Raw genomic sequence first — 12,945 nt, 5'->3', positions numbered from 1 at the left:
CGGGCACAACAGCTACGAAGAAGCCCTCTCCCTTGGTATCCCATCGTCTGGCGCTGGGGGTGCACAATGTCTCGGCTGTCGGGCTGAGCCATCAATAGAGTCGAGTCTACGAACACCAGAGCCACCTCGTCCATTAGGTCTAGTTCTGTATAGCAACGGGTCCCGGGGATGTCTGGGTAAACCCATCCATCTGTCAACGTACTTCAAGCGTATCATCTACGTAAAACAAGTGATCGTTTGACACCACGAAAATGACCGCCCGAAAGCTGCTCTCTAGAAGTAGAATTGCTGCCGCTAATATCTCTCTAAATACAGAAGCATACCTAAGTGTCAAGACTCATTCACCAACACCTGCACAGGGCTGATACTGATCACACCAATCCTTCTCATACTTCCCGTGAGACCCGGATCTAAGACCTCAGTCACAGCGCTAGCTGCGTGATTGTCCGTATACAGAAATTTGTTCAACCCTTGCAAAGCGTTCAAAGTAATCTCGTACGTCAGGCGGTAGGGGATAGATTGTGTTCGTGTCCTCTGAGATGTTACACTCATTATGCAATTCACACCTTCAATCACCGGCGTTGCATACGGATCATCGGCAGGCAGTAGAGATATGTCGCCGTGAATGCGGATCTGGGCATTCATATGAGTGCTCGCCGCGGCGATCGTTTCGCGTATGCTGTTTCGATCTATAGGTACCACGGGGCAGTACAGTATGATGAGAATCGTCGTTGTATAGGGGATGGATATCATGTGCCTTTCGAGATCCGAGTTTATGTTGTTCTTAGAGCAGAAGCTGCTGGACAGACTGAGAAAACGCAACCATTAGAGCTCACTTTTCCCCTCATACCTCGCAGAAGCAGGCCTACGTACTTTGAGGTAGCGTTTTGCACGCTTGGAAGCACGTCACTAAGTTGAACGATAGAGGTACCTGAATCGATTCTCGCACCTACCGTAGCAGGCGCCACCTTGACGAGGGTTGCGTTTAGGAGAAAAATACAGATACTCGCAGCTGTACCACGCATGTTTGCAATGAGCCAACGAAGTGTGCTGAAGGTGGAAAAACCGTAGGTCACAGCAGGGGTCTTGGTCCTTTTGACCGTTCCCCAAATGTGTCGCAATTAGGGGAGGAAATTACGCGACGCAGTCTAATTGCGAGTATCCAAGAACACACGACACGCGACTGGCGAAAAATGGGGCTATTTTGGAAGATGCGCAGAGGGAGCTCGGGGACAGTTACCCCTCCGACTTTGGGTTGAATACGGAGTATGAAAAGACGGCATAGATATACCAATATTGCAGTCCACAACCGAAAAAGTATTCTCAAAGAACCCCTACCTGCCTGCTATTCGTCGAGCAATACTGTATGAAGTGATCTCGCAAGAGTGCCACTCAAACATGCACGGACGTCGGAGGGCTTGCGAGGTGGTCCCGACTGCCTCGCATCTCGTACAGAAGAGCTTTATCTTTTCTCAATGTTTTGCTCACTCAACATGCAATGATGTAGCATCAACGACCGTTCCGATGTGATTTCCCATATTATATTCCACAATATCAATATCTTTTCAAGGAGCCCGACAGGGAAACAGCAAGTGGCAGGGGTAGGAACCCTCGGATGTGGACAATACAGCCACGACGCACGGATTTTGTGGTCCTTGAAACACTCTTTTTGGACTGTTCCTGCACATCTAGTGCCAAAATGTTTAGGCTTGTTACCTATGATTGCACCAATTTCGATAGATGCCAGTACCTTAGACTACCACTTCTTCTGGCACCATGCCTGGAGTGGCTGGGCCCGGATTCGATCGAATGTCTGTTATAATACATACCTATAAAGAATTAAAGAGCATTATTGAACTAGCTCTTCTGGCGACGTTCGCACCAACGCTTTTTAAAGATCGATGTAGTCCTTTGACCTAAGCCATGCTAGACTTGCAAGGTGGATCATAGCTCCAAAAAGAGATGGCTATGGACTTCACCGAATTAGAAGTACGAGTCTACTTCAAAAAGTGACAAAGCCTCCCAGCGACAAGCTGTAATTTTCAAGACCAGTGGAACAAAGCCTGTACACCTCAAGATGTCAGAGCAGGTACAACGCTCCCATTCAGGAACCTTTAGCTTGCTGAAGCTGCAGCGGCAGAGTGGCTACTGTATTCTTGAAAAGCTGACCGGCTTTCTGCCTATGAAGATCCCAGAGTCAGCATTACTTCTTCAAGGCGAGAACCCGAGCAATGAGACTGTTTTAGAAGGCATCAAGAGCCTGCTGTTCCTGTGCATGTCGGGCAACGCGACAAATCCTCCGGACTTGGAAGCATAGGCTCTGGAAATGTCAAGAGCCACTCCTCGTTAAGCCTCCACGCGCACTACCTGAACGGCAAAGCGGCCATTGGCCATTGACTGATCACCTATAATCGACAACCTGTATGGGTAGCAAGCTGCCAAGCGCAACGTATGCTCCACATGCATTTCATGAACGGGCATGAAAGTAACGAAGGAGTGGCTACTGACGCCAGAAAGTGCTTTGATTTAAACAAAAAGGAATAACGACTGACCCGCTTGAGTACAGATTTCGGTTCCGTCAGTGGGATCATTATGGTTGCTGCTGGGTCATGTCGATGGCGTGCTATCTGCGACGTTTGCTTTATTCGCTTCGCACCTCACATGATAGTGAAGCATATATGGACAGCAGACGTGTCATGTCTTCTTGCTCGCTAGCTCAATAATACTCTACTCCCCCGTCCATACATAGTCTCGTTGATATCCTTTGCTTATTCAGATTCGTAGATCGCTGTCGTAGGCTCTCCTCGGTTTCTCTCATAAGATCTCGTCTGCGCTTAGCAGAGCACATTCTCAGACCAGTGAATAACATTGCTCGTGTCGTTCACCACATTTATTCTTCGCCAATCCACATACCCAATAAACCCTCCCGCATCCACTCAGCGTCATGCCGGCCCCTGGAGTACAACGAGACGCCAGCCAACCATAAGTCTAGAATGCCAAAAGCCAAGGAATAGTCCAGAAAAAGGAGGGAGTAGGCCGATTTAGAGGACGAAGATGACGACGAAGAGGGACGGTATCAAGTCACTCGCGGTTCAATTACAGTCAGCGACGTATCTGAACGCCGGAAGTGGAAGAAGAGGCAGGAAACGACTCCCAACCATCTTCGCCTTGCCTACCTCCTGGTGCGGCAGCAGCGGTCCGTCGTTATCAAAAGCGGATCTTGCCTCTTCAGCTGACCTTGAGTCTTTCCGGATCCTACCTACCCTTCCCGATCCCTCCGCTGACGGAGCTCCCGCAGCGAGTCTCAAAGAAATCCAGGCCAAGCCTAGCACCACTTCGACAGCTTGGCCCGCCAAGGAAGTCCGCCGCGCGTGTTCGCCGGCGTCTTCTCCCGCTGTCTCCTGTACGAATATCTTTTTTACGAAAAACATGGACCGGAACTCTTGTAGGCAGTCATTGTGAGGACCGCTCATCGACCGCATTGGGAATCTATGTGATGAAGGCAGCCAAGACCAGAGAGAGGGCACGTGGTGGAAATAGAGAGGCACCAAAGAGAAAGTGGAGAGAGATTTCCGATGGAGACGACGTGATCGCAACGTCCAAAAAGCAAGGATACGCGCGTTCTGGGAGAAGTGCATCGAGAAAATAGGAAAAAAGCCAGGAGGCAGGGTTAAATCAGTACTGTTTCAATCTTGATGTGATTGCCACCAGCAACAGTAGATCTGCCAGGCAGGGACCATGCTGAGACTGGTCTGGCCGGGGAGCTCTTTGCGCTACTTATCCGCTCTTGGATCCGTCTGACTGAGCTGTGCAAAGGCGCAAGGAACCCTGCCTTTCTATGGCCTTCTTTTTTAAGCTGTTCCGAGAGGTACCTTTGTTTCGTGTATGTCAATCATTAAAAGCTTATGAAGGTTCAGTCCCAAGTAGTCACTGCTCTTGGTCACAAGATGGGTGCGAAACGAGTGCCCTATCTGTTTGGCGAATATTTAGTTCGTGTTAGGTTCGATTCCTGATGGCGCTGGTACAATGGTGTTGCGGTGCTTCTTATTTTCTCTATCAACCTGAACCTTGCGGAGACGAGACTAGAGATCTTGGCGCGACTCTTATCTAACTACTTAGGGTCTAGTCAAACGCTAGGGTCACCAACTCATTCCTTGGCCACGTTTAAGTCACAGTATCATATCCTCGTGTAAGTCATTACAAGACTATGTCTTCCTACCCAAGGCGGTATCATGGATGATCGCAGCATCGGACGTACAGACCTTGTCTCTCCGATCTCCGAGCCAAACAGCCCTGATCCTGTCCTCGAGTCCTATTTCCGCCAGCAGCTGGAGCAGCTATATGCGGACCCCTCTCAAGCATTGGCAACAAATGATGGAACCGAAGTAGACCAAATCCGTGGAGCTAGCGTTGAGCAGGTACAAACCGAAGACAGGGAGGAATATGATTTTCGTTTGTTCACAAGACCACACGCGTCAGGAACGGCATCGGTCGGGGCCAGCAATGGTCCCCAGCGGATTGCTATAAGATCACCAAGCCCTGCGGGTGGTGAATCGGGTTTCACCAGTGTAGGGCGTCCAGACAAATACTATTTTGCGGGTGATACAGGTGCAGAGCTCGCACAGCAGTACGCACGAGCTGCAGTCTCTGGCCAGGATATCGTTGAGGGTCTCAAGATGAGATGGGTATGTCGCTTTGTGCAAAATGAGAGATGGGGACCTGACCTTTGGTACAGAGAGGCATGGAGCTGCCGTGGCGAGTCACCGTCATCAAGACGACAGAATCCGGCAACGTGGTGGGGCTAGAGCATCAATTGCAAGCACAGACCAACAGGAGGAAGCGAAGTGGGAAGAAAAGGCGGGTTGTGATCCGGAAACGGGTTGAGGCAAGAGCTGCCAAAGAGGTGGTAGCTAGACAATACCGGGCGGAGAAAGAGGCTGCTGAGCGAGAGAAGCGAACACAGAAGAATAGAGAGAAGAAAATTAAGAAGAGGCAGAAAGACAGGCTGAAGAAGGTGACCGATGTGCAGGATTCTGCCTGAACTTATATATTGGCCTCGGGCCATGAGAGCTCTTGCCTTGTGTGGTTATTGCCCCTCCCTCTGCTGTCACCCACTTCTGGAAACCGCGTCCAACAGAAACATTCTGATTACTTTCCTTGCTGGATACATGTTCTCGATTACAACACACCACATCTGACCATCCTTCGATTAGTATAGCCACAGAGCTCGATTATAACCCACAAGATCCGAACATTTTAGGAATATAGTATCTGCACAAAGCTTCACCATGTCCTGCTACGGTCACAGCAGCCCCAACGCCGTCGTCCTTCCAAACTACGGGCCTTGCAGCCCCCAAGCAGGCAGCGTCAGTCTCTGCTGCGAAACCGGCCAAACCTGTCTTACCAATCGGCTCTGCGTGACGCCCTCTGGGGTCTATTACAACGGTGGCTGTACAGACAGTATGTACAAGGCGGCAATCTGCCCTACATTCTGCACCTCGGGTAGGCACTCCGCTGCCGATATGTCTCTGGTCAAGTTAACGTTCGTATCAGGCGATGCCAATTGGGTGGTCGAATGCCACGGCTCTGCGGTCAAGAACGGGGACTTCTGCTGCTCTGTCAATGGGACGAGCAGTAGCTGTTGCAATACCGCCAGCAATGGCCTAGGTCTTGTTGCTGCTGTCTCTTCGGCTGAAGCAGTGTCTGCAACATTTGTGGGGGCAAGCATTGGTCCAGCATCCATCAGCAGTGGCGCCACCACTTCAATCTCCGGAAGCACCACGGGTAGGCATTCCACATCTGTGCACCAGTTGGGGCTTGCATGCTGATAGATGGCAGGTTCTTTCACAGCTACATCCCTTCCGACAGCCACTCCCCAATCCGATGTATCCACAGGTATGCCTCGGAACGAGAAAGTCGACATCGGAATCGGAGTCCCAAGTGGGATGGTGGGCCTCGTTGGCACCATTCTTTGTCTCTGGTGGTGCATCAAACGCGGACGTGGACCTCGCGGACCTAGAAGTACCATCGTTGAAATGAATGTTCGACGAGAAGCAAGCGATAAATCCGATGCTCGAGCACAGCCCACAGAGGGTGTAATCCCGAACGAGATTGAGGGCTCACATCCCCGTGCTGAAGTTGAGGGCTCACCGGTTGGTCCTGTCGAGATGGATGCGAATCAAACCCACGTTGCCCCGACGAGTCCACCACCTTATGCCAATGCTGTGGCTCCAGACAACAATCCGCTTCATGAGCCTTCGGCCACGCCTGGGTCATGGTACGCACCGAATATGGGCAATCTTTAGGCTGGCTATCAGGGCAGGCGCTGGTATGATTTGGGAGGGCTCGGCACAGATTGGCTATGGATGGGTGGAACACCGCTGTAGGGAGGCCGCGAGTTGCTATGAGTCGAGGCATCATTCCGCCTTTCTTTACGTGTATCTCTTAAAGACAGAACGATGATAGACTCATTGATTTGTCAGACAGAACCAATTAAAAAACATTGTTATCGACCTGGCCCCTCTGTACCTCACCCACATACATCCCATCAGCCTCGACGCATCCCCCTACGCCTCATTAACATAAAACCCATTCGCCTCGACCTCCCTAACCCACAAACCCCAAGGCCTACCCATGGTATCCTGCCCCATCTGCCTACAATCCCCCAACTCCCCATCCCCCAACCACCGAACCCCCTCATCGCGCACCCCCTTCTCCCTCTCCTCCCTCCCCTTGCCCCTCTCCACCGCCCCCATCTGCGCATTCCTCAACACCATCGCCGTCGTCTGCACGCCCGCGTTCTGCTGCGTGTACACGGCGCGGAACACCGCTTCCCGCACGTCGGCCCCCACGGCGGTGAAGCCGTGCCCGCGCATGAGCACGACGGTGTGGTCGGGCCGCGGCTCCGCGTCGCCGCCGCCGTCTTTGGAGAGGAAGCTGGACGCGAGGGCGCCGACGCGCGCGACGTAGCCGTCGGGGTCGGCAAAGGCGGCGGCGAGGGCGGCGCCGAGGTGGGTGGTCGTGATGAGGAGGTCGTGAGTCGAGGTGCGCGTGTAGTGGGTTGCGACGTCGAAGACTGGGACGTGGGTTCCTTTGCGAGCGATATCAACGTCGCGCGCGCTATAGATACGGTTGGGGCGGAGGTCATGTTGCATCCGTGGTTGGATGGTGGTAGGTTGATATGGCGGCGATTGATGGGGAAAGTGTGGGGGGGGGGAAAGGTGCCGGCGTGCTACGTACCCAGGAACCCGGCCATGTGGAAACAGGGCTTCATCTCCACCCCGCTGATGCTGTAGGGGAGGACGGCCTCAGAGTGCGAGTGCACGACGCTGTTGACGCCGGGGTACTTCTTCAGGATCTCGCTGTGGATGCACCGTTCCTTGTACCCCGCCGCGGCGTCTTTGTTCACGGGGGAGGCGTCTTCGATGTTGTATTCGAGTATGTCGGAGGGGGAGGAGACGAGGGCGGGGGCGACGTTGTGCGAGAGGAAGAATGTGCGGGGGTTGTTGGGATTGCGCAGGGAGATGTGGCCGTAGGCGTCGACGACGCCGTGGTGGTGGAGGATGTGGTTTGCTGTTATGAGATCTTTGAGGGGTGAGGGGTCTTTGGAGGCCATGGTCGTTTGCGCTTCGTTTGTGTCTTGTGTCTTGGGGTCTGCTGGGTGGGATATTGAGTTCTATGGTAAACGGGCACTGGGGGGTTTTTGATGTCGATGTGCTAGATGACTATGTCATGACCGAGATTCACCGAGGAGTCTACATTGTAAGGCGCACCACATCTACACAACGGTATTGAAGTGTAGATTGGAGAGATGCGGTATAAGAATGGCATTCGCATGATAACATAACATGGGCAGAATCTCCAAGAGTCTCCTCCTCCTCCAGTCACAGACAGTAGCACGGGGGTGTCGAGGGTGTCAGATCTCGTCGCACACCCTAACCAGATTTGGGGAAGCGGCTTGGCCCCGGGTGTACGACGAGATCTGACACCCCCGTTATGCTGTCGGGGTGAAGTTCGCAGGGAGTAGATGCAAGTATCCCCGAGGACCGCAGCCTTGGGTAATAAAATCCACTTAGCCGAATATCGTTAATCACCAAAGTTCATACGTGTCCACAAAACCCAATATATAATAAACCACAAGATACCATATATATACCCGTATCCCCCAAAGCCAACATATTGACCCGGCCCGAGTTCCCCGTAGCCACCCCCCAACTACCCCACCAGCAACGGTGAGTAGATACGTTGTTGCCCGAGGGCCCGTCGGTAACTCCGTTGCCGTTGTCAGGAGGATAAACAGGCAGTCGGATACGGAATACAAAAGGACCACGAATCTTTTTGCAGCACCGAAAATTGGACCGGAAGACGACCAAGAGATCCACCGTAATAATGAAACGAGATGAAGGGCTTTTGATCTCACTTATGACCACAGTTTGTTTCTTCAAGCCATTTTTGTGCAAATATTTAACGGAGTTCCAGACATCCGAACCGAGCCTTGGCGTAAGATAAGCAGGAAGCACATGGGACTGCTAAGCTGCAAACAGTTACTCTAACGCTAGATCGGTATGAAGCCCGAAAGGTATCGACACTATAAGTACAATATGCAGCAACATGAATACATGGATAGCCGATTGAGTAATCGCTTTGAGAGGAATACCTACTCAATACCTACTCTACCAACCTCTGCAACAGTCACCTACTTAATGTCCATTTACGATGACCTCGCGTAATGTACTCCATACTTACTTTACTCTTGCTCTTTCGGGTACCTTAGTTGCCTCAGTCCCTCAGACCTGCCAAGATCGCTAAGCCCCTTCGGGTTAGCTCGCCTCGCTAAGCCCCTTCGGGTTAGCCTATTGACTTCGCAGCTAAACGGCGGTAGGTCTGAGTGCAAAACCCCGTAATCTTGCCAGATCCGCGTTATTTTCGCGTACGCCTCATACAAATTTTTAAGTTACATTTTTTCTTCATCAACACCTATCTTCGCGACGTAATTATAATTACTCTATAATTACTATAATACATTACGCTATATAGGCTGATACTTTTATATATATTCTATTGAATACGTTATTTTAAAATATCACGTAATTCGAATATCGCGATATCGATATATATAATCGAAAAATACCTAAATTAGCGTAGAATTTCGACCCTTAGTATAATACTCAGTATTATTAACTAACTTTAATTCTTTACTATCGATAGTTAGTACTAATAATACAATTCTTCGAGAAATATATTTAATTGTAATATCTAACTCGATTATAGTAATCTAGCACTTAAAGTCGTTTTATAGATAATCGCGTATTAATTAGCGATGAGAATAGATATCTTCGAGGGATATATAAGTCGAGAGTATATCGAGGGCGTCGCTATAAATTATTTCGAAGTAGAATTAAAGGAGAAGTAATGGGAAACGTTAAGTATATTAATAAATGAGGTGAAGGATCTAATTTTAATTGCGAAGACGGGATTCGGAAAGAGTATTATCTTTTAACTCATACCACTACTTTTTATACTATTTAAGATGATATTAATTATTATATCTCTAAATACTTTATTAAATAAGTAGTGCGCTAAGTTAAATTGTATATCTAAATATTAATTATTTATCCTAAATAGCGATAATAATAATTCTATTAATATCGCAGCTATACGCTCTAATTAATTTATATATAATAAGATCGATATTAGCTTTATCTTAATAGAAAGCTTATTTACATAGTCTTTACAAGTCCGGAAATTACTATTAGAGTAGAGTTCAATATCGACGTATTACGATATTCCAGCTTTTTTTCGAACCTATATTTATTAGCTATTAATAAGATATATCTAGTTAATAAATAATAGACCTTTCGACTAGCGTACTTTAATCTTAAGATTCTTCGCATATGATTGTCAGAATGGATTCCACTCTTAAGTGTGTCGGCAACGATTGACACAAAAATACTCGAGATCGTATGAGATCGATATTATTTTACTAAAAATACGGTTATTATAAAGACACCGCTCAATCGACTAGAAATATACCTACAATTGAGTTCCACCTACCATCCTCTAAATGATATACTCAATCTCTAGTATCTCCTTCCGCCCGAAATTGCTACCCCGGAGAATATCTCGAAAATAATCATCTTTATAAATTCCGTAAAGGCCGTTGTGGATGTATGCAAACTGATACGAATCTGAATACGAATATTATCTTATTTAATCGAGTATAACAAGTTAATTATATTCTATTTCGCGCTTATAGCGAAGCGTGATAAAGATAGCATCGCGGCGCGCTTCGGCATGTCATCAAAGTAATATTTATCGCCACATATTGTCATTATAACAAACGCCTATGGGATGGAGGTTGATAATCCAGATATTTAGAGAGTTATTCAGTGGCTACTACCGTCGTCTATTCAGAAAGTATATTAACGTTTAGATCGCGCTATGCGTTGTAGTCACAGGCAAGCGCAATTCACTCTACTATATCCACCTTAATGCGTGGGTCCCAAAAGTGGTATAATTACGGCCGAGAATAGCACGGTGATAGAAGCCCTTTCTAAACCGAAGAAGTCACGCGCGAACCATGCGAGGCTGACCGGCAAGCTCGGATGGTATCTGGATTATATAATCTTATCAACGTATCCGCTGAGGGCTACATTCGTAATATTAACCTTAAATTTTTCGATGATAAGGAGTATAGGCAGCCAGATTACATCAAGTCTTTCCCGTGTTATTCAGCTTATAACCCGAAGTTATAGACGCTTATAGGTACTTATATCGGATTAAGTAAGTTAGCGAATAAAAACTCGCTTACACGATTTTAGTTTATTTCTAAACTTAATATATAAAGGGAGTATAAGATAGATAAAAAGTTTACTAATTCTTATATACGCTTTTTTTTATCACTAATAATACCCGACGAAGTATTAAGGGATTTAGCGATGTGGGCGGAACATATTCACGACGAAAAGATTATGCGGTAGTGAATTGGCGGTGAGTGGCCTAGGCTCCCACTATACTATTCGAAGATCTTGGAAATTCTAAAGTAAGGGCGAGTAATGAACTCTAATCGAGGAGAAATATTCGATGCGTGGGTGCTTTAAAACGATATAAAGCGAAAGCGATGTCTAGACCCACGCGTAAATATGAAGTAGATTAATTTCGATAAGCGGCGGGATAGTTGGATAATCGATTATAAATATAAAGAAGTCGTCGAGGTAAAAGTCAAAAGGGTGGCTAAGAGAAAGATATGTAATATCGTTAATAATGTAAGTATAAAGAGTAGTAATCTTAGTAAGAAGATAGTAAAATTAAAGTAATTAGTTAAAATTATGGGAAAGGGGATAAGTAGACTATTGATAGTTAAATCGATAAGCCTTATAATAAAGAAGGTTTAGTATTGAGGGGAGTCTAGGAGAAAAAGCGAAAAGATTAATAAGGTAGTCGATAACGCCGTGGCGGGCACGGCAGCCACTGTAGAAACTATCGACGAATAAATATGCGGAATTATCGCCGACTCAATTTCGTAAGCACCGCGAGGTTTCTATACGATATCGTAAGTAAGTGAAAGACGGTAAACCCGCGCGGCGCGGATTTGTCGTCTATTTATAATAGATATAGGTTTTATCTTAAGGATCGAGAGCTGAAATCGAAATTATCGGGCTGTTAGGTGCGGAGACATCTACGATAATAGGATCCGAGGAGGTCATCCTTTTGATCATCGTCGTCTATCGCCGAGAAGTCTTAAACGTAGCGCTTATTATATTTAGATACGTTTTCGCTTAAGCGATTAAGTTTTAAATAGAATAGATTAACTATTAAGCTTAGAAAGAATCTATCTTTTCTCTTATACTATATAAGCGACTTATATATAAGATTAATAGCTATACTCTATATATCCTCTACGGCGGACTTCGCTAGATAGATATTTAACGTTAGTTTACCGAAGGTAAACTTTACTATTCTCCTTAATTTCAAGAAATATAGACTATTAAGCGCCTAATTCTCGAGTAGAATATCGCTATATTTAAAATAGTAGGATCGGTTATATTAAAAAGCCTTAAGGTTATTATTTAGAAGCTCGAGAAGGCGATTAAGCTTAAAGCTTATATTCGGCTTACTTCGTAGATTAATAAGGTTATTTACTAGCACGTACCGCTGTAATTATTTTATTACCGCCGATAAGTCTATAATATAAAGCGTGTAAAGTATAATCTATATATACTTTAGGGTATTAGCGATCTCCGCTTAAAAGAGGATCGCTATATAATGTAGGGCGTGGCGAAGAAGACTAATATTTATATATTTAATAGCGTAGCTAAGTATTAAATAGAGCTTAATATAAGTATAAAAGTTCTAATAATTTTAATATTATTAATCGCGGGCTGAGGGTTATATAGCGAGAGTCGTAGACGACGCTAAGGTATAAATTCTCATTAATATTTAATTTAATACTTGAAGCTAAAAGTCGCCTCGACTAATACTTTATACTTTAAGCTAGAATTTTATATCTTTCACCCTACTTAAATTAATATGCTTCTATCTTAGCAATTTAATTTATATTTCTACTATTTATACTTAATAGCTATAAATAATTAAGTTCTTTAATACTTAAAAGTCCTTTAACTAAATAATCTTAAAGCGATTTTAGCGATTTATTATATATTATAAAGTAAATAAATTAGTAATATTGCTCGTTTCTTAGTAAATCTTATAAAGTAGCTATAATAGATTTAGACGAAGATATTAAAGCCTTAAGTCGGGTAATAACCACTTAAAGCGATTAAATAAAAGTTTTGATATCTCGCCGCGTAAAGTCTTAATAGACTATATTCTTAATTATATTTTAAAATTATTATATATTAGACGAATAACTATATTAAATATCGAATTATCTTTCTTTAATTTAAGCTGGCGCTTAAATATATCATTTAGTATATATATATTATT

The 12,945-nt window shown here is 45.9% G+C and overlaps 4 protein-coding genes across 4 annotated transcripts; 2 read left to right on the top strand and 2 right to left on the bottom strand.

Moving 5' to 3' along the window:
• Positions 1-330: 330 nt before the first annotated feature.
• HO173_010997 (uncharacterized protein) lies at positions 331-1,025 on the bottom strand (the record flags this gene model as incomplete). Its single annotated transcript, XM_037312882.1, has 2 exons — positions 331-808; positions 874-1,025. 2 exons carry the CDS (start codon positions 1,023-1,025, stop codon positions 331-333), a joined length of 630 nt encoding a protein of 209 aa, XP_037160314.1.
• Positions 1,026-4,232: 3,207 nt separating this feature from the next.
• HO173_010996 (uncharacterized protein) lies at positions 4,233-5,041 on the top strand (the record flags this gene model as incomplete). The annotated part of the gene is made up of 2 exons (XM_037312881.1): positions 4,233-4,685; positions 4,736-5,041. The coding sequence occupies 2 exons, from the start codon at positions 4,233-4,235 to the stop codon at positions 5,039-5,041; spliced, it is 759 nt and encodes a 252-aa protein (XP_037160313.1).
• Positions 5,042-5,288: 247 nt separating this feature from the next.
• On the top strand, positions 5,289-6,305 carry HO173_010995 (uncharacterized protein; the record flags this gene model as incomplete). Its single annotated transcript, XM_037312880.1, has 3 exons — positions 5,289-5,502; positions 5,554-5,784; positions 5,839-6,305. 3 exons carry the CDS (start codon positions 5,289-5,291, stop codon positions 6,303-6,305), a joined length of 912 nt encoding a protein of 303 aa, XP_037160312.1.
• Positions 6,306-6,566: 261 nt separating this feature from the next.
• On the bottom strand, positions 6,567-7,615 carry HO173_010994 (uncharacterized protein; the record flags this gene model as incomplete). The annotated part of the gene is made up of 2 exons (XM_037312879.1): positions 6,567-7,090; positions 7,240-7,615. The coding sequence occupies 2 exons, from the start codon at positions 7,613-7,615 to the stop codon at positions 6,567-6,569; spliced, it is 900 nt and encodes a 299-aa protein (XP_037160311.1).
• Between the last annotated feature and the right edge of the window lie 5,330 nt (positions 7,616-12,945).

This window comes from Letharia columbiana (assembly GCF_014066305.1).
Source record: "Letharia columbiana isolate WasteWater2 chromosome Unknown Sc0000054_s0, whole genome shotgun sequence".
Taxonomy (NCBI): Eukaryota; Fungi; Ascomycota; class Lecanoromycetes; order Lecanorales; family Parmeliaceae; genus Letharia; species Letharia columbiana.
The sequence above is the reverse complement of the archived record's forward strand: the minus strand, read 5'-3'. Positions and strand labels throughout refer to the sequence as shown.